At 40.5% G+C, this 20,745-nt stretch overlaps 1 protein-coding gene across 1 annotated transcript in view; it reads left to right on the top strand.

Moving 5' to 3' along the window:
- Positions 1–20,745, top strand: part of C4H10orf67 (chromosome 4 C10orf67 homolog) — a 115,927-nt gene that overhangs the window by 46,089 nt on the left and 49,093 nt on the right. The window contains exons 8-9 of the mRNA XM_063450790.1: positions 536–598; positions 3,705–3,770. Coding sequence (XP_063306860.1) covers positions 536–598; positions 3,705–3,770 — 129 coding nt within the window. The remainder of the gene's footprint in view (positions 1–535; positions 599–3,704; positions 3,771–20,745) is intronic.

Below are 20,745 nucleotides of genomic sequence, written 5' to 3'. Positions count from 1 at the left end.
GCGCTGTATCTATTCTACATGTACCAGGAAGATGTGGGTTTTGCATGTGGAACCCTGTTAAACATGTTGTGGCCCTCTGCCTTCGTCCAGCATTTTATCATACCTATATGACTTAGGAGAGAGTGGTTCAACCTGCAGCCGCTATAGGAGTGCACACCTATAATACATGTTTGAAACATTTACAATGTCGGGGTGCTACCAACTTAGCAGTGTCCCACAAACCAGACAGAACTACTGCAAAATGTTGTTTGCAATGCACAAGACTTTAATGTCGAGGCACTCCTGCACTTTCTACAGTTGATGTCAATGATGGGGTGCAGCATAAACACTATATTGAACTGTATTCTCATTACAGAATAGAAGAGAATAAGGCAGTTAATGCAGTCCATGAAGGGGGTGAATCTGGAATATTTTATTTTGCATGCCAGTAAATATTCACGCAGAGAGTGCTGTTTTATTAATGTCTATACCTTATATGCACTCATACCATAGTGTCTTTTGTTTGAGAACTTGATTTGATTTCTGTTCATTTTAGCTGTCTTCTGAACAAGATAATTTGAACTCGGTACTCGAGGAGAAGTCTGCAGCCATTGCACAGGTAATATAGAGAGCTGTGTCTCCTTTCTATGTATCCTTTGTTATTATCTGAAAACACTATACTGCTGTAAATGTGGGTTGGGTGGTGTAAATATATTGGACTCAAATTAACTTGTTTAGAATATCGATTATTTTAGTGTTGCAGTATTGCATAATAATATATCACTGGCGAGCATAACATATAGTTCAATATACTCAATAAGACTAATGATGCACTGTTTACAGATTATAATACATAACGTTTTTTATAACGTTAAAATTTGAATTGCAGTAATTGAAAGCAGTGACAATGGGTAACCTCCCACTCAGAAGCACTTAACCATAGGTATGAAATAATATTGAGCCCCAAAGCATGTGGTGTGAAGCATAAAGGCTTTATAGAGCATTACACCTCTCTTTCTTAATATCTGTGTATGCACATGCCATGTTGATCCACATTGTATAACTGTTTATTGCCATCTACCAGCATTTCTCAGCATGAGGATTCACCATCTGTTGAAATTCAAAGGTTAATGGTATTTGTTGAAATGAAATGGTGGTATTTGGGGTGTTTTGTCAATTAAAGAGTTTCTTGGATAGAAAATTGTCTATTAGGTTTCTCCTTACTATGGTTGCTTATGGCAATGTTTCTCCTCAAGATCTGGCCAGACTGAAGATGTAACACCAGTTGTAGCTTGGTTGCTCCATCTAAGTGTTGCTTCTAAGTGTGTGTGTGGTTGGAGATATTCTGGAGAGTTTTACAGAAGCTTCAACTGTCTAAGATTTGTACTAAGAGTTTTCCTTTTTACTGTTACAGGTAAGATTCATCTGTAGGAAAAGGTTACTGATTGCACAAGGTTTGATTTCCTGTTGGTAATTATAAGGCATTTGATTGGATTAGGTAGCTACTTGCTATTGATTGCTGTGTAAATTAGCTATTGTTTGCTAATAAGCAGAGGCCTACCCAGGTGTTAAACATTCCTAGTGGGAGGTGATTTTAGGAGTATATAAGGGTTGTTGTCATTAGCTTGGCTTATAGAGCTTGGTTGCTTCTTCTAAGTGTTGCTTCTAAGTGTGTGTGGTTGGAGATATTCTGGAGAGTTTTACAGAAGCTTCAACTGTCTAAGATTTGTGCTAAGAGTTTTCTTTTTTACTGTTACAGGTAAGATTCATCTGTAGGAAAAGGTTACTGATTGCACAAGGTTTGATTTCGTGTTGGTAATTATTTCCAGTGGCAATTGTTATTAAGACTTTCCAAGTTCCAAAGCCTGTCTAACCATTGAGGAATAGAATAACTACCTCAAGACAGTCACATTACTTCTAATAGTTGCTTTTTAGAGAGCTGCATCCTTTCTGCTTTATACGTAGGCTCACATACAGACATGTTCATTCGCTGAAGTGCCCATCGTTAGAAATTCAAATGGAATTCAAAATCTTAACATAGCTGACCTGGAGAAGTCGTCCGATTTGGTTACTTTTTACCGTAAAAATGTGAAATTCCTTCTGGATTCGCAACATTTCGCACTTTCGCAATGTGTTTGGTAAATGTAATACATTGTGTATGTTATCCTGTATCTGCCTCGTGTGAATTTGGTCATTAGAACTGTTTGTACACAATGAAGTATTCATATGGAGCCAGCCGGCAGGTTCCTTTTGATATAACCCTTCAGCTTCCCATCGCACAGCTCCTTTAATTGCCATGCGACTACTGTCTGCCCGTACGTCACATTAGTACAAATGCTTTTGTTACAGTAAACTGAATGTGTTGTTTATCATAAAAACCAAAACCCAGCTTGCGTTCAATATTTAACATGTGCTGCAAAAGAATATGACAGTGTCCGGGAGAGAATGTTCTGCTCTCAGAAAATCAACGCGCCTTTAGATATGTAAAGAGTCATTTTCATGCCGCTTGTCAAAGTCTGGGCCAAGTGGTGAAGACTTTACTTATTTTGTTTTGTTTGACTTCGCATTGTGCATTGTTGTGCTCTCTGTCATAGAAATACATGAAAAACGATACTTCAGGATTACAATGAGAGCTTTCTGTGAAACCAACTGGTGAGGGCTGGGAGCTGGGCATAAATGACTGAGTGGCATCATATTGAGTTAAATAATGAAAAAGACTTTGGCATGTTGCGCTGTTTTACAATCTGACATTCTAAAAAGATTTGACCCCTTTTTGTCAGTAGAACAATCCATGGATTTTCAGCGTAAATGAGTTTATTTTGGTAGTTAAAAAGGCCGTTGCTTGGAAATTGTGTTTTATTTTAAAAAAAAAGTGTTCTGGTGTTCATAACTGTTAAATTACTATTGATGTTTGTGGCAGGATTTTTTTTATTAATTGCATATGGTTTCTTGCTGCCAATAACCATTTTGTTTTATACTCCAATTTATTCAATAGTGAAAATGATACATGAATTTTATCTTCAATGTGTTTAGTTCAGACACGTTTCTCGAATTGACAAACTGAACTAGTCCTTTTATTATTATTATTATTATTATTATTATTATTTTATTATTATTATTATTATTTTAACATGTCTGATTTAAAGCTTATAGACACATACCTTTACTAAAACAACTATGTACGATCATTTAACGTACTGAATAGTAAGCATCTGATGGGACAGCAGGTGTTATTCAGAATCCCTGCAATTCTGTATGAATGACACAAAAATCTGATACATGGCTTTGTAATATGAAAAAGCCTTCATTTATATGGTGGGCCTCATTCCGTATTTGGTTAGGTTATTAAGATTTAGATCTAGATTTAGATAGACCTCTTGATCACTGTGCGTCAAGGGATATCAACTGAGCTTTACGCTAGAGGCCAAAGCAGTTATTCGGGGTTGCTGTTTTTCGCTCTGTGAGGGACCTCCTAATTGTTTTGGGTCTAGACTGACCTTTTAGGTGGAACCAATATAGTCAGTGCTATATACGTTTTTTCATTGCGAATGTGTCGATTTGGTAAAAAAGGAAAATTAGAAAACTGTGATTTTGGACCATAACCGAATCTATTTACGTTTGCTTTATCTTAGCAACTTTCCTTTCCTCTATGTAACTGTGATTTTTTTTTTTTACTATTGTCTTCAGAAAACAAACATGTTTCTTATTTATCTATATATATGCAGCTACAGCATCAAAAAGAAGAGGTAGAAAATATTATGAAAACAAAACTTACTGAAAAAGAAAGAGAGGTACGTTATTTTTAAAGGTAACAGAATTTAATCAGTGACCCATAAGATTTTTCTGTCTGTCTCCTTCTATGTGACTATCGCTCCAAAACATATCCTGGGTACTCAAAACATGAACTGAACGGAAATAATAATCAAGTAATAAAAAAAATAACATGTTTGCCACTTTAAACACATATCTGGGTGAAATTCATAGGTATCAAACCCTCATGTGTCCGAGTACAACGCAAAAACCTCATGGTACAAATATCTATAAAGAGCGTTGTCCTCTTACTGTTGCTAGATGCAGAAAAAAATGAATAAAACCTGATCAAAATGAGGAAGTAATTTAAATCAATTATTTAAACATGACATTATGAAACATTAGCGTTTGTAATAAAACTCCTGGAAACCCTTGTAAATCTCAGCATAATGGAAAGGAGATTTTTACGATTTTTGCTCAAACTATGATTTCTGCTACAAGTTGGCTGATATTCAGTTATCTTCACCAATCGCTTCCTTTAGTCTAGAGCCATAGCAGCAAGTTGTCAATAGCTGCTCCTAATTAATGGCCATTATTGTAATATTGCTACGACGTATTGTGCGTACAGGTGTAATATTCACCGGCCTTTCTATAGTTTAACAGTCTAGTGCCTCTAATCAATATTTTCCTTGATGGACGATCAGGATCTCCATTCTGCAGATAGCAAGTGATAGCCAAATACTTCATATAAACATCTAGGAATGAATTACCTTAATTGTTTAGAACTAGTATTTATAACAAGACTTGTTTACCCCATTATATTAATCACACTTATTTTGTGAAATCATGACACTTGGTGGGAACTAGGCACATGTTGCGATAAGACAGGCTATGTAACCATTCGCTAGCAAGTGATAGCAGAATTACCTGATAAATACGTTACCAGTAAATTAGCATTTCCAATTGCCAAATCATATAACATATAATGTTGTTATGCAGTGAAGCCAATCATTTAATGATTAAGCTGATTTTCCAGGTACAACAGAACTTATGATGTATGCATATCTGTATTCCCTGAACAAAAACACAATTCTTTCTCTTACTGTGGAAGTTACTTACCGGTAGTTATTTTTTGTAAATTAAAATGCTTTAACATATAAATGTGTGGGTTATGAGAACATTTGCAGCAATGTTACGTTAGAGTGTGCGGCTGGTGAGACTAGACTTGTGGAGCATTTGCATTAGTGTGGCAGCTTGTGCTTGTCCCAGCTGGAATGCTACATGCAAAAAGCAAGCCGTGATATGGATCCAGAGTTTATTTTCTAAATATATCTTTTTCAAGAATTGCTGAAAGGGAACTTGTGCCATTTTGTGTGTCTTTTGCACTTGTCACTCCGTACAAGCACTTTGTGTTATCTTTAGGGAATTCTATGTTTCTTCAGATAAATGTTTAACGCTGAAAAGAAACCCTTAGAGAAAACATGTCTTATTAATACTTCCTGAACTGTTGTATTTCAAAATGAATAAAGCGACATTGGGGGGACACCCAGAACATGTATTCTTCGGTAGTGGTGCTGCCGCAAAGACCAAAATATATACAAAACACAGACTAAGGAACAGCGCGCACAAAAAAACTCCAAAAATAGTTTTAATTTTTACAAGGCAACTTAAAATCACCTATCTTAGCAAAAATATACAGGGTTTCAGTTCCACCATATGGCCATATTGTGCTAAGCCCACCACTACGTTACAGTACCACAATATCGAAGGGTCCTACACTAATTTTAATATGGTAGATTAACATGCCAACTGCAATACTTACTGTTTAAACGGAGACTCTTCTCAAATTCATTGCTTTCCTGTGATCCCCTCTAAAGAGGCACCTTTAGTGGAAGGGTGGAGTGCTCAACTCAAAAGAAATCTGTTCCTTAATCTGTATTTTGTATAAATTGCGGTCTTTACATCAGCACCACTACTGAGACATGCTTTTTCTGGGTGTTCCCCCAATTCCCCTTTTTCTATGTTAATTTGGAATCCAGACCAGATCCCTTTGAGTTGAGACCCCACCCGTCCACTATAGGTGCCCCTTCTGATGTGACCAGAGGAAACATTTGAAGAGTGCCTCTGGAAGTAATCTAAGCAGTTCGTATTGGGGTACTGTGACATAGTGGTGTGGATACCAGGAGCAATCACCATAAAAGATGAATAAAATCTAGTATATGAGAATCAAAAGAAATTGCAATATTATAAAATATGGAAAGGGAGTTTAAGATTCTAACAGTTCTTGAAGGCAGTAATGGGGGATAAACCAAGAGTTGGGTATAGAAGAAATACTACAATTAAAACTGTTTAGCCCTCAGAAAACTCAGGAATCTTAAAACTACAAGTAGACAGTACATTTTAATATGAAATGTATGTACCCATGTGTGAGAAAAGGATGTAAAATGTGATTTTATGTGTCCAGGGGGAATAATATAATGTTTAGAACTAGAGGTAATATACAAGATAAAGAATATACTATAAATAGTTTTATCAAATGCAATATCAAATTTGTAGTTTATGTTGGGCTGTGCACTCTGTACATTTTTTTAACAAAAGGCTAAAATGTATTAATGTTAACTATATCAACCATTTTATACACTTTATAAATCAAACAAACTAAACTTAATTTTGTTAAATTCTACTTAGAATATACAAACCATAAAGTGTGATAACCAGGGTATTATAAAGTACTGGAAAAGTGCAGATACTGATCTGATCTGAATTAGTAGGTAGGACAACTCCACCACTGCATTAGTGTTTGCCTGGTCATTCTGGCACTTCACGTCAGCATTCTAATGAAATAAATACTTATCCTCTTACATTCTATTCGGTTAGTTCACTAATCAGTGTATTGCATTCGTTACAAAATTAATGAAATAATCACAGAGTTGGAAACTTTCTCTAATGTAGTTAAGGAGGTTATTTTGTGTTTCTTATTTTATTTTTATTTTGTATTTATTATTTATTTTTTTGTCATTATACAAATGATTTATTAGAGATATTATTGTATTTCCTGTAGAACTGTAAACAGGTTCAGGTTAATTATTAGAGACAAATATCTATTTTAGAACCCATTTCTGGTGTGACCGTAGGAAAGACATGCTCACAGACCCCTTGGATATTTGTAAGGATTCTGTTGCTGTGTTTGAAAATACAGATTTATAAATTGCCAACAGAATACATACGTTATATTTATGTGTGAACATATTGTCAGATACAGTTAATTGAGTAATACCAGGCTTTCTTCTTAACCCCTTAAGGACACATGACATGTGTGACATGTCATGATTCCCTTTTTTTTTTTTTTTTTTTTACTCTTTTTTTTTTTTGCAGTGCAAAGTTAGGCATACAGGCTTGCATGAACATTGGAAAGGTTGACTGCAGTAGAAAGCACAGAGATGTGATATACAATGTCAAGAAAAGTTGCACTGTTTTCTGTAAAGACATGGTAAATTAGTGAATGTCAAATGGTAGACCAAACAATCTGATAAGAACTAAGCTGAATCTAGTGACAACACAAATAATAACACAAGATTAAATGTCCTCCAGGGAGCATATGCTTGGGGATTCATGCAACAAACTGCTTAGTTTGAATATATGAGAACAAGAGTAGGTTAATGCATAGAAGTGAGAGTCACAGATAAAAGGCATTAGGGCAGATCATATTCATTGGCATTGTCAGCAATAGCTTTTTGAGACAAGTTAAATGAGCTGATTACTTCGACTAGTAAAATCCACTGGAGCCCCCCACAGCAAGTACTGAGCACTTCTCGGATCATGCTAAGGGCTTTATATACATGTAAGCTGAGCTGAATGGCCCCTCAGCACCCCCCTGACCCCTGGTTTGGTTAAGCCTATTAGTGATGTATTCCCAGCATAACGGCAAACCTGGCCTGTTCTGTTTGACCAGTCCCAAGTCACAGCACAGGCCCATCTTTTGCGCCCTTGGTCTAGCGCTATCAGGAGCCGACATCTGAATTCCTGCAAGGGGTGCTCCTCCCGGGTGTCAGGCAATAATGTAGGGTTTCGTCTCTTCAAGGTTTGAGGCCCAGGTGAGTGGACGCTTGTACGTTGGTGCTGGGAAGTAGGTGTGAGCAGCCGAGGGTCCTTCTGTTGGACTATCAAAGTCATGGTGTAGGGGGCCGCTGCAGCCCAGCCCCTAGAGCAGAGGTCTTTCCTCTTCGTCCCTAGGGCGACAGCACGCGGGCCGCTATTTTAAATTCCAATTGCCGGATTTTGTTTCCTCCCTGCTTCTTTGGATGCTCCAGTGAAGACCGGGATAACCCCCACCGGTCCAAAGGGGGGAGAGGGGCAGCAAGCGCTTCAGAGAGCCCGTATGTGGAAGCCAGGGAAGAAAATCTGGGTGGCCGTCTGTCCCGCTCCTTCTTCCGAGTAGGCCGAAGACTTCAAAGTTTCCTGTCGCCCTCATGGGCGCTAAAAACTCCCGATTTTGAAGTCCGCTGCAGCACCTGCAACCACTGGTCCACTATGTTGCAATTTTTGGCCTCAGATTTGGCGTATGATCCGCAAATGTCAGCTTAGAAGGCTGAGTCCCTCAGGAGCCTCTCCTGCATGCCTCCTGTTTCTTATTTTATTTATTTTTTTAAGTTATAGCTTAGCTTTGGGATGATGTCTAGGGTCTGGGTTTGCAACTTGTCCAAAATTCCTTGTAGAATCACAAAAATCCTTGTTAAAAGTTAGTGTCTGAACAGTGTTTGTATGCATTTTGCATTGTTAATCATGTCCTTCCTCAGGCAAGCTTTGAGCACCAATCAGTATCACTATTGACAAAACGTGATATATTTATTGTACAAAATATTGACAGAACACATGGTGGGTGGGGATGGCCTGGTTTATGCCTTGCCTTCATTTAAGTGATCGGATGAATATGTGAATATGGAGGTAGATCGATATGCAGGTGTATAGACTGCTGGATGGTATATATGGTAGATCATTAATTATTTTGAAACAAATTTCTACAAATAACAACCTGCCCAAGTCCATTTGTTTTCAATCTATAAACTATAAATGGATTCCAAGTTTGTAATACCATTAAGTCATGTTTTCTTTATTTTTATGGAATGAATAAAGCAATTAAATCTTTTATTTAGTAAATGGAAACTGAATCACTGTGTTGTTAGTTACCATCTCTTTTTTTATATCTTCGGTTAGATAATCCACAGAGCCTTAAAAAAAGGAGCATGTAGCATCTCTGAAATACACAGGTGCCGGATTAGTCTTTTATCACTGCCCAGTTTATTCCTCTGAAGTTTGTTTGTTTTTTTTCTTCGTTTTTTTCCCTAGTGTCTTGGGATTGTGAATTGCTGGTGTTCCACAGACTTGCTGATTCCTTTTGTTCCACCCACTCACATTTGCAGGCATCCCAACTCGGCTTTGAAAAAGTAGTGATGGCCCATGTTAAATATGCTCATCAATACAATTTATTGTTGGTAAATTGGTGACAGGATCAAGCTGCCTTGCATTAATGAATTGTTCATTGGCAAGACATGCTTTCCGCATCCTACCAGCCTAATGAATATGTTAATCTAGATTATCCCAAGTGATGGGAAAAGCACTTAACAAGAGTTACTGTTTTCTACAAGTGCTGGCTGTTGTGGTTCATTGAAACACGACTGTTTTATAAACCATTTTTATAGTCATCAAGTGTTAACCATGCAGTGTTTATGGCAACTCGGATTTTTCATTTGCTTTGATTATTTCTCATTTCTATAGCTAATGTGTCTTTCACACAGACCAGGTGCAAGTTGTTTGCGTTTGCTCATAGGAAATATTTGCCACACCATTATAATGAGTATATAACACTTATTATGAAATGCTTACAGCCATCATCTAACAAAGTGATCACATTATTGATATAGGGCAAAGCAAATATATTTTAATGATAGAAACATGTCTACTCAACATTGTGTGTCCGTAGACTATTTCCTTTTTGTCTTACTGTGATGCTAAAAATATTGGGGACATTTTTCCTGGACCTTTTGGTCCAATTTATTTTTTATTTTTTTTAATTCTTTATTTTCTGTGCGAAATTTATTGCTTTTACAAACTTTTGCCACAATGGCATATCAACGGTATAACATGGTACAGTTAGAGTATATTCAAGATACAATTGGTTACATGTTTTTAGTTATGGCAGGGCTGGTGGGTTGTAGCGGTATGTAGTCGCTATCTAGGAGGAGTGTGTGTGTCACTCTGTAGATGTTGTCACCACTAACTTGGCCTGGTTTGTTTTGGTGGGTAGTGGGTATCGGGTCTAGTGAGGCTGTTTTTTGTTAGTGTCCTCTACCAGGCGATATTCCTGGGGTATTTCCCTGTGTGTGGTACAGGGCTTAGTGTGTGCTCCCATGGAGTGGTCGTGTAGGCTTCCGTCATGTGGTGATTCGCTGGTGTAGGTCTATTCGTGGGTGGTCTAGTTGTGTGTGTTAGATCCATGCTATAAAGGGTATGGCTAGTCCGTATATGCCCGTTGCGGAGCCTGTGGAGGAAGCCTATCCATACTGTCTGACTATGGCTTTGCTAATGTGAGGCGTTAGTGAGTGCGGGATCGCTTGGGTGATATGTGGGCTCCATTGATTGCTCTTCCCCTGTAACCCAGGGGCTGGGGGAGGGGTAAGAGGGGTGTTCGAGCTCCGGAGTGTGTGTTACCCATCTCTTGGTTATGGTTTGGACAGTCTGAGGTATAGTGGGATTTCCTGTAGAACTAGAAATGTCCCATTTTTCAACCGGGGTTGATTGAAGTTGGCTTCAAGTTAGGTCATCGCTTCTTGTATTTCCCCGTGGTCAGGGGCTTTTCCGCTCCTCGCTGTCCTCTGCCTGGGGCCTGAGGTTACATTTGTGCGTTGGTTCTTTAGTCCCAATGTGTTCAGCAGTGCCGGTCCTTCTGCGGGGTCCGAGATTTTGTAATGTTTTCCCTCTTTAGTTATCCATGAAGTCTGTGGTGTCGCCCACTGGTAGTTGATACCTGCTTCCTGGAGGGTTGCGGTGAGTGGTCTCATGGTCTTGCGCCATAAGAGTGTGTCTCTGCTCAGGTCTTGGAATAGGGAAAGTTGGCAGTTTTCAAACTCGAAGGGGGTTTGTCCTCGAAATGCTGCCATTAATCCCAGCTTATCGGTCATAGTGCAGCAGCGCAGGATAACATCTCGTGGCGCTGACGTGGGGGCCTTGGGTGATTTTGCTATCCTGTATACGCCATCAAACATAAACTGCTTGGCTTGCTTGGATGGCAGGATTGTTGCCACCAGGCGCCTGACGAAGTGGGGCAGCTCTTCCAGTTGCAGGTTTTCTTGGACTCCCCATATTTTTATGTTTTTCCTCCTGCCCCTGTCGTCGATTATATTGAGTTGCCTGGCCATCAAGGCCTGTGAGGTTTTCAGGGTTAGTACAGTTTCCCCAAGGGTTTGTAGGTCCTGCTTCAAGTCTGCCAGGCCTGTTTCTGTTGCTTGTGTGCAGGCTGTCACAGACTGTACTTCTGCGGTGAGTACTGCCAGATCTCTCTCCCACATGCTTTTAAGGTTGTCCTGCAAGCTCGTGAGCATTTCTTGGATGTCGCTTTTGGAGGCGGGTGTGTGGTCTCCTGCCTTCGGCATTGCCTCCGGAGGGTGAGTAGTGGAGGGGAGAGTGTCAGTGTGGTCTCCTGCTCTCAGCATTGCCTTTGCAGGGTGAGTATTAGAGGGGAGGTTGTCTGTGTGGTCTCCCTCTAATGGACAGGCCGGCGGTGCCAGGTTTACTGGTGAAGGTGGGGTCTGCAGCATTAAGCTTATGTCGCGCTGCGTTTTCGGATCGTGTGGGGGCTGCTTTTGCGATCTGCGCCCCATCTCACTCGCCTCGGTGATTTCGGAGTAGTCCGGTGTGTAATGCGGGCTGAATCCCCAAGAGAGTTCAGACGCGTGTCCGCTCCCGAGGTAGGCCCTGGGGCCTCGTTTTCGGGTTTTTCTGCCCGGGGTTGAAAAAAAAGGCATCTGTTGGTTCAGCAAGCTGCGTTGGAGCCAGCACCCTCGGTAGGATTTATGATTTTTGTCGGGTTCTGAGTATTTTGGCCGATTTAGTCGTTTTTTCTCCGGCGCTCTGGAAAATAGCGACTTCTCCATTTAGACTCCAGGCTCCGCCCCCCATACAGCAATTTTTGGTTTTATTTTATTTTGTTCTTGATCAAAAAACTAGGATTCTTCCTTAATTTGGAGGTCGAGACTGCAATTAGACGCAGTGATACTACCAGACAACCTTTTTTGGGGGAAGGGTCTGGTGTTTGAGAGCCCAACATTTTCTGAACATGTTTTCTTTTTAAGATTACACACATTAGTGCAGTGTCCCCTTTCCCAAAATTACCTCATGGGATCACCTTATCAATGTGTTTCTAACCCATTCTGACGGGAATAAAAGCTGAGCTATCGAAATTAAAATTGCTATTTTATTTTTTGTTATTTGTAACTTTAACACAATGTGGTGATGTATCAATCATTGCACCTTCATCATCCATGCCTTTGAGAACCAGTACACAAAAATGAAATCATCACCCTGTTAGTTTGTTGTTGTTATTTTTAATTAGTTTACATTCCTTTACTTTATCAATTTAACATGCAGGACTCATTTTCATGCTTGCCTAGGTGCAAATCCTGCGTTAATCCATAGTCAAAAAATGTATGAGGGAGCACACTAGGTCTTAAAATTAGTGCAAAAAAATATTTATTGTATTTATAGAAAATATATATATACACAGTTAATGTATTTTCTAGAAATACAATAAATAAATGTTTGCACTAATTGTAAGACCTAGTGTGCTCCCTCATACTATATATTATGACTACTAGACAATGTCAAGTGAACATTTTCTCTGGCAAGTAGAATTTTAGTCCTGCCAAGCATAATATAGCTTGGATGAGTACATGCGTAGGACTTCACATTTTTTTGAAAAACAGAGAGTATGAGAACCCTGAGGCAAAAGCTTAGAGAAAACCAGTAGCGTGCCCTTAGATTAGTATTTGCTCAGCTTTTTAAATGTTTTTGTTCACTTGTGCCATTAAAAAGAGAACCTAAACTATTTGCATATCAGACTGGTCCCACTCATAAGGGCAGTCCAGGACCAAACTACCGGCATGTCCTCTCTGCACGAGAGATGCAGTAACCCTGGAAGATTGTTTCTGCCTCCTTTGGGCTTCACCAGGGAAATGTAGCTGATTCCCCTCTAGACACAGGGAGCACGGGGACCGCATCTGGATTACCCTTTTAGTTTAGGGAGAGCCCAACAAATATATATATAATCCCAAATAAAAAGGGTGCACCCCAAGGGAATTTAAGTGAATGAACTTGATATAATTTATTTCATATAAACGAAAAAGATACACATAGTCCCGATCGACGTTTCAACCCCTATATGGGTCGTTCTCAAGATCTTGAGAAAGACCCGTATAGGGATCGGGACTGTGTGTATCTTTTGCTAACATGCAATAAATTATATCAAGTTTATTCACTAAATTCCCTTGGGGTGCACCCTTTTTATTTTGGATTATCTACTAAACGCGGATAGCACCGAGGTAAAAACATCTGTCTTTATATTTTAAAGGTGAGTGCCAAGCCTTTGTTATATTTATATTTTCTAATTTTCAGTGTTGCAAATGTCCTCATACCCCCATTTACTGCAGTATCAAAATGATCATGAAAAGTGGCTTCAAATGAAACACAAGAATAAGACACATCCATAGATTAATCTACTGTTAACCATTTAATGTATTTCTTTATTATTTGCATTAAACTATAAATAACATATATGAATATTTCCCAAACATAAAATATCACAAGCAAAATTTACAATCTCAACCCCACCAAAAAAGCAATTAAAACTAATTTCTAATGTATGACACACTGCTTGGCCTGATCAATACTGATTCATTTTTAGTATGAAGAAATCACAATTACAATACGAGAGTCCCATTCAAACAATAACACACCAAACAAGATTTTAATGTCGGCAGCATCCATCCATTATCAGGCTGCACTGTGTAAACACTTTCCATGTCCCGCTATCATTCTTTTGTATGCTGTTTGCTTTGAACAAGCCATCCCAGTTTTAGTGAGTGGGTAACTATAAATATAATTGTATCTGCACCTATCTCTTCTGATATTTATACAGCTCACTTGAAATGAGATTTGTTTTACAATTTACCCTTTTCCTGGTTTAAAGATATTTAAAATAAATAATAATTGAAAAGCAGCCACTGTATTAACCATTAAAGATCCTTGTGTATTGTTAGCACACATTTTCTTCCTTGTTTGCATTATGGTACTTATTGAATGAGAAGCACACATACACCTGCACCTTATTCAGGGCTTGGGCAAAGGCTTCTATTTAAAGAGCCTGTTTGCACACAGTTCTAAAGCGTAGTGTGTTAGTAATAAGGTTACAGTTATTACTTAATATTGTTTAACCATGTGTATGGAATATAAAATATAGGTCCTATTCGGAAATGCTCGTTTAAGGTGCATCTTTAGGAAAAATAAATCTGTCACTCAAAGTTTATCTGTCCTTCAAAAATGACATGTTGGTTCTTAACCCCTTTACTACTGAGCACTTTTTCATTGAAAAAAATATTAGCATAACATTTTTTTTTTTTTTTTTTTTAATTCTTTATTTTTCTGTGCAGAGGTGGTTACAGGCATATATCATGTGCCACAACAGCACGCATAAATTGAGCATCAGGGTTAGCATCACATTTATTTTAAACAACAGATGCTTAGCTAGCATATAAATATTTCACAACCATGGAATCAAAGTTAACTTTACTTTGGAGTTTCATGTATCATAAAGGGTATATATTTTCAGTAAGGAAGCACTGCTTGTCTCTTTATTACACATGCATACACCTATTGTATCTTTCCCCAGTGAGGAGAGAACAATTGTATATGCAGCAAGAATTGTAGCCTAAGAGAGTTTAAAAGCCCCGTGTTTGCTCCTGTCAATAAGAAGGCAGTACCGATGAGAGGCTGCATTGCAAAGGGAGCAGAATGTGTCAGAAAGTCACTCGACAAAGTGACAGCTTGAAATGAAAAGTAGCAGGGTTCAATCTACGCTACGACAGAGTTGAAAGTTCATCGTTTAGTAGATTCACACTTCAAAGCTAAACCCTCGTCCCCACTGCCATTCTGTTTCTTCTATGAATGGAATAGTGACTGTGTGTCTCTTTTAATAATTCTTTGTTATCCTAATTTTTGGGAAACATTTGAATAATAGCGTATGTTATGAGTGATGCAGCATCTCAAAGGGAAGATATTGCAACAGATCTGTGTTTCCCTATTTATTTTCTGAAACAGCGCCCCTGATGGGTCATTTTATTTATGTACTACACTATATCTGTTTATAATATTTTTGCTTTTCAAAATGTTATGTTGTTTTGACAGCGCCAACAAAACTGTAACAATCTAGCCATTTTAAAAGACTGCTCATTGTGAGTATGCCAAAAAGCCTAATTTATTTTTGCTTGTTTGTTAGAGGCATACTGTATTTGCACTGGTGGTTAAGTTTACTTTTATGTATTTGTGACTCTATTAAATAAATAGATATATTGGTTACCAATTGATATATGATCTTATCAGAGCACAGAGTCTTTTGAAATAGCGCCACAAATTTATAATGCCTTTCTATTAGAGATGTCACGAACATAAAATTTTCCGTTCGCAAACGGCGAACGCGAACTTCCGCAAATGTTCACGAACCGCCATAGACTTCAATAGACAGGTGAATTTTAAAACCCACAGGGACTCTTTCTGGCCACAATAGTGATGGAAAAGTTGTTTCAAGGGGACTAACACCTGGACTGCCGGAGGGGGATCCATGGCAAAACTCCCATGGAAAATTACATAGTTGATGCAGAGTCTGGTTTTAATCCATGAAGGGCATAAATCACCTAACATTCCTAAATTGTTTGGAATAACGTGCTTTAAACCATCAGGTATGATGTTGTATCGATCAGGTAGTGTAAGGGTTACGCCCGCTTCACAGTGACAGACCAAACTCCCCGTTTAACGCACCGCAAACAACCGCAAACAGTCCATTTGCACAACCGCAAACTCCCCATTTGCACAAGGTTAGATGCCAAGCTAGCCATGTCCCATTCCTTGTCCTCACTGATGACAACATCATCATCATCACACCGTACGTCCATGTGTGTAATGCTGCCTGACTGAGACATATCCCTGTTATCTACATCCTCTGGCAATAATGGTTGCGCATCACTCATTTCTTCCAACTGATGTGTAAACAACTCCACTGACAGATCAAGTGAAGCGGCTGTGGTGCTAGTGTTGGTGGTGGCGGCAGGCGGGCGAGTGGTAACTTGAGAGGTGCCCGAAGCTAAGCTTGAGGAGGATGGTGCGTCAAGGTTCCGAGCGGAAGCTGTAGAAGATTGGGTGTCCTGTGTTAGCCAGTCAACTATGTCCTCAGAACTTTTCGAGTTCAGGGTACGTGGCCTCTGAACACTGGGCATTATTCTAGGGCCAAAGGGAATCACAGTACCACGACCACAACGGCCCCTGCGGGGTGGCCTGCCTCTGCCTGTAATTTTTTTTGCGATTAGTGGTACTATGCGTGCAAGCTACTGTGACAACAGGTATGGGTGGCACTGTGCACTGGCAGAAGTTGACAGAGTAGACACTGTAGTCCTGACACACACGCTTGCAGACAATTAACTGCAATTCAATCTATTACAGTCGAAAACATTTTTTTTTTAAATGTACACTGTATATTGTTATACCAGATATGAGTTGCAATGGTGTGACACTGTGCCCTGGCAGGCCCTGAAACGCACACGTGTGAAGGAAACTGACTGCTATTATATTACAGTCAAAAAAGTTTTTAGTTTTTTTTTAAATGCAAGCTATTGTGACACCAGATATGAGTGGTGGCACTGGGCAAGTGGGCACAGTATACGCTGTGAGCCTGACACACACGCTGGCAGGCAGGCAACTGCAATTAGATTACACAGGGGGGAAAAAAGCAGACTGATGTTCTAGCCCTAAAAAGGGCTTTTTGGGGTGCTGTCCTTACAGCAGAGATCAGGACTGTAGTGGACACTGAATACACTAGCCTAGCTATCGATTTCCCTATTATATCAGCAGCAGCTACACTGTCCCTCCTCTCACTAAGAATGCAGCTTCCTGGGATGCCCAGGAGCAGCTACTTCCCATCAGGAGCTCCGTTACCCCCCCCCCCATCCCCCCTCGGACCGGTGGGGGTTATCCCGGTCCACCCCTGAGAGGCTAATGGACGCACAGAGCACAGCTGCCCAGGCTGACATACTCATCTGCGACTCTCCCAATATGGCGGCAGCCGCGTGTCCTCCTGGTACCAGCAAAGCATGGCAGGATATTGAGTCTAAGCTGGACAGACTCTTTAATCAATTTTGGAAGCAAATAACAAGCAGGAAGCCCCAACAAGCTCCACCACAGCCCTAACAAGCTCCACCACAGCTAAGCGAAGCAGTCCCCATTAAAATCCACCAACGCAAAAGGCGTCGAAGACGGGACCTGAGGCACAAACAGAAATGCAGAGCCTGCCCCACGTCAAGCACTCGCCTCCACCTTAAGCCACCACAATCCCGCACCGGACATGAAGCACCACCGGGACTGATCCGACCACCCGACAAAACAAGCTTCCACCACCTCAAGCCGTGAACCCGGCACTCAGCCAGAGACTTGCCTTTGTTGTTCCAGGTATCAGGGACTCCCAGGGTCTGCACCTGGCGCCCAGAAGGGATCTGATGAGCACAAGCAGTAAACAGCAGCTTGCCAAGCATGTCCCACTATAGCCGATCCTCCACACCATGCCTTTGATCACATGAACTGCTCTCTGCACATTAACTAATCGTAAAGTAGCAAGCGTTTAAACATGTCATTATTTCACCTCCTAAAGAGTTTATTGTCGTAGTTCCTTACATGCCTTTACCTTAACCGTTCATGTTATTCACTAGTCTCATCTCATGGGGCGACTCACACTTGATTTATAACTAGTGATGGAGCTGCTGATATAAATACACAGTTGATAACGTGCAAGCTACACCCTAAACATGACAGCCATCTTTCACAACAATGTACTGCTATATACTCATACCTTCAGTGCAACTAGCCATGATATACGCACGTTCCGCCTAGCATGCTCAAATATAACACACTTCTGTCTAAAAAATAAAAATAAAAAAAAAGAATGCAGCTTCCGAATGAATCTAAAATGGATGCTGTCCAGGAGGTGGGAGGGTCTGGGAGGGAGGGTCTGCTGCTGATTGGCTGGAATGTGTCTGCTGACTGTGAGGTACAGGGTCAAAGTTTACTCAATGATGACGAATAGGGGGCGGACCGAACATCGCATATGTTCGCCATCCGTGGCGAAGGCGAACAAGCTATGTTCGCCAGGAACTATTCGCCAGCGAACTATTCGGGACATCTCTACTTTCTATGACTCAAATTTACTTTGTGTAAACAAATATAAGCATTTTTATTGCATTTCTCAGTCTTTCTGTAATCATTCACATCACTTGAGGTAGCAATGGGTCCCTTATAAACCATAAAATCACTTTGCTTATGTCCCCATAAAAACAAAATCTGTCTCTTTTATCACTTGATGTATAACATAGAAAAGTTTGTATTAATTAAAAAAACAATCCTTTTCATCTCCAGCACAGGAAAGGGTGTTTTACAGTATATAAACAATGAGGAATTATCTGCCCTGATAGGTTGATTCCTGGAATCTATGGGTTTACTCGCCATTTAGTAGGGATTCTAGGCTCTCAGCAAGCTACTGCCCGGCCTTCAATGATAATATGGTGGAGGAGTTATGCTTCCTTCTCGCACTATACCAGCTCATAACAGGAATTGAGGCAATGATTGGCTGAGAGCACTCAGCTGACACTCTCAGCCTATCAAGGCCCACTACCCTTGGTATGGTATGATGTGGAGCATAGCTCTGCCTCCATCATTTTATCATTGGAGATCAGGCTGAAAGATGCCAGAAACGATGAATCTAAGCAGTGAGTATTATATTATTATTATTATTATTATTCACAGCGCTGTACGGTATTATAAGAGGGTGAGATTTAACAGTAAATTAGACAATTACAAAATGTTACAGGAACAGTAGGTTGATTAGGACCCTGCTCAAACAAGCTTACAGACTTGAGGAGGTGAGGTATAAAAACATGATAGGGCATCAAGGGGACAGCAAACAAACAAGGTGGGAAGTAAGAGTGGAGTGTGGCCCTTTAGGAGAGAGCGAGAGACATGTTTGTAAGATAGAAGTTACTCTGGGAGGCTATAAGCTTTTCTGAAAATATGGATTGTGAGGGACTTCTTAAATGATTGAAGACAAGGGGAGAGCCTGATGGGGGCTTTTTAGCGCAAATTAACAGCAAGGGTGTGAGCAGTGTACAGGAGAAGGTCACTGGCAGAGCAGAAACACAGAGAAGGTGCATAACTATGGATCAGTGAAGAATTATAACAGGGGCTAGAGTTGGTTAGAGCTTTATAGTTAAGGGTAAGTATTTTGAATTGACACAGGAAGCCTGTGTGAGAATCGACAGAGGGGCGAGGTGTGAGAGGAGCAGCAAGAGAGAAAGATATGCCTGGCGGCAGCATTCATGGCAAACTGTTGTAGCAAGACAGTACTGAGGAAACTGGTTAGTAGGAAATTACAGTAATCGATGCAAGAAATTACTAGAACATGAACAAGCTTCCCGAGGCGTGTTGATTAAGGGTGGACATGGGCAATGTTTCTGGGGTGAAATTGACAGATTTTAGCTACAGACTGGACATGAGTCACAAAGATGAGGCCAGAATCAAAGATCACACTAAGACATCGACCTTGCATAGACAGGCTGATGCAGATACCATCAACCAGCCTGGAGAGCGAGAGAGAAGGGTCAGTATTGCTAGGAGGAAAAATAGGAAGCTCAGTTTTAGAGAGAGTTGAGTTTCAGAAACCAGGAGGACATCCCGTTAGAGATGGAAGAAAGGCAAGCAGTGACACATTGTAGAACAGCAGGGGAGAGATCAGGGAAGAAGAGATATATCTGCATGTCATTTGTGTACCGGTAGTAGCGGAATCCAAATGAATGAATGCGTTTTCCAAGAGAGGCAGTATGAAAAGAGAAAAAAAGGGGACCAAGAACAGAGCCTTGGGGGACTCCAACCGAGACAGGATGAGAGAAGGAGATGTCATTGGAAAAGGAGACACTGAATGAACATTGGGTGAGATAGGAGAAGAACCACGAGATGACAGTGTCACAGAGACCAAGGGATTGAAAAGTTTGGAGAAGGAGGACAGGATCGGTAGGAATGTGCATGGGCATGGTTTGGTTTGGTTTGGCATTCCGAAATTCGGGACTTCAGCAATTCGGCCTAACCCTAACCCCAGGGCTCGAGTCCTGCAGGAACGCGTGGGAACAACGTTCCAGCACTTTTTTCACAAAATGCAAAAAATGCCGCCCCCAAATGCCCCCCGTGTTCCCCCTGTAATGGAGGGGCCACCTCGTGCCCCCCCCCCCCCCGGTGGGCGCCTGACTACCTATCAGACGCGGTGAGGGAGCTATGTTCTCCCAGCTCTGCTCCCTCACACGCCGTTTGCTGATGCCGGGAGCCGGAATATGACGTCATATTCCGGCTTCTGGCATCAGTAGACAGCCCGTGAGGGAGCAGAGCTGGGAGAACACTTCAGCCCCACTGGACCCCAGTGGACCCATCCATGCCAGCTTTTCCAAAAGGTAGGGAGGCTGGGCGGGTGGGAAATGTTAATTCTAGTAATATTAATAATTTGTATAAATATCTGTTTGTGTATGTGTGTGTGTATGTATGTCTGTTAGTGTGTGTGTTCGTGTGTGTATGTATGTGTGTTAGTGTATGTGTGTGTGTAGGTATGTCTGTTAGTGTATGTGTGTGTGTATGAGTGTATTTATGTCTGTTAGCTTATGTACGTGT

The sequence above is a fragment of the Pelobates fuscus genome, chromosome 4 (genome assembly GCF_036172605.1).
Source record: "Pelobates fuscus isolate aPelFus1 chromosome 4, aPelFus1.pri, whole genome shotgun sequence".
Classification (NCBI taxonomy): Eukaryota; Metazoa; Chordata; class Amphibia; order Anura; family Pelobatidae; genus Pelobates; species Pelobates fuscus.
This window is presented reverse-complemented; position numbering and strand designations above follow the sequence as displayed.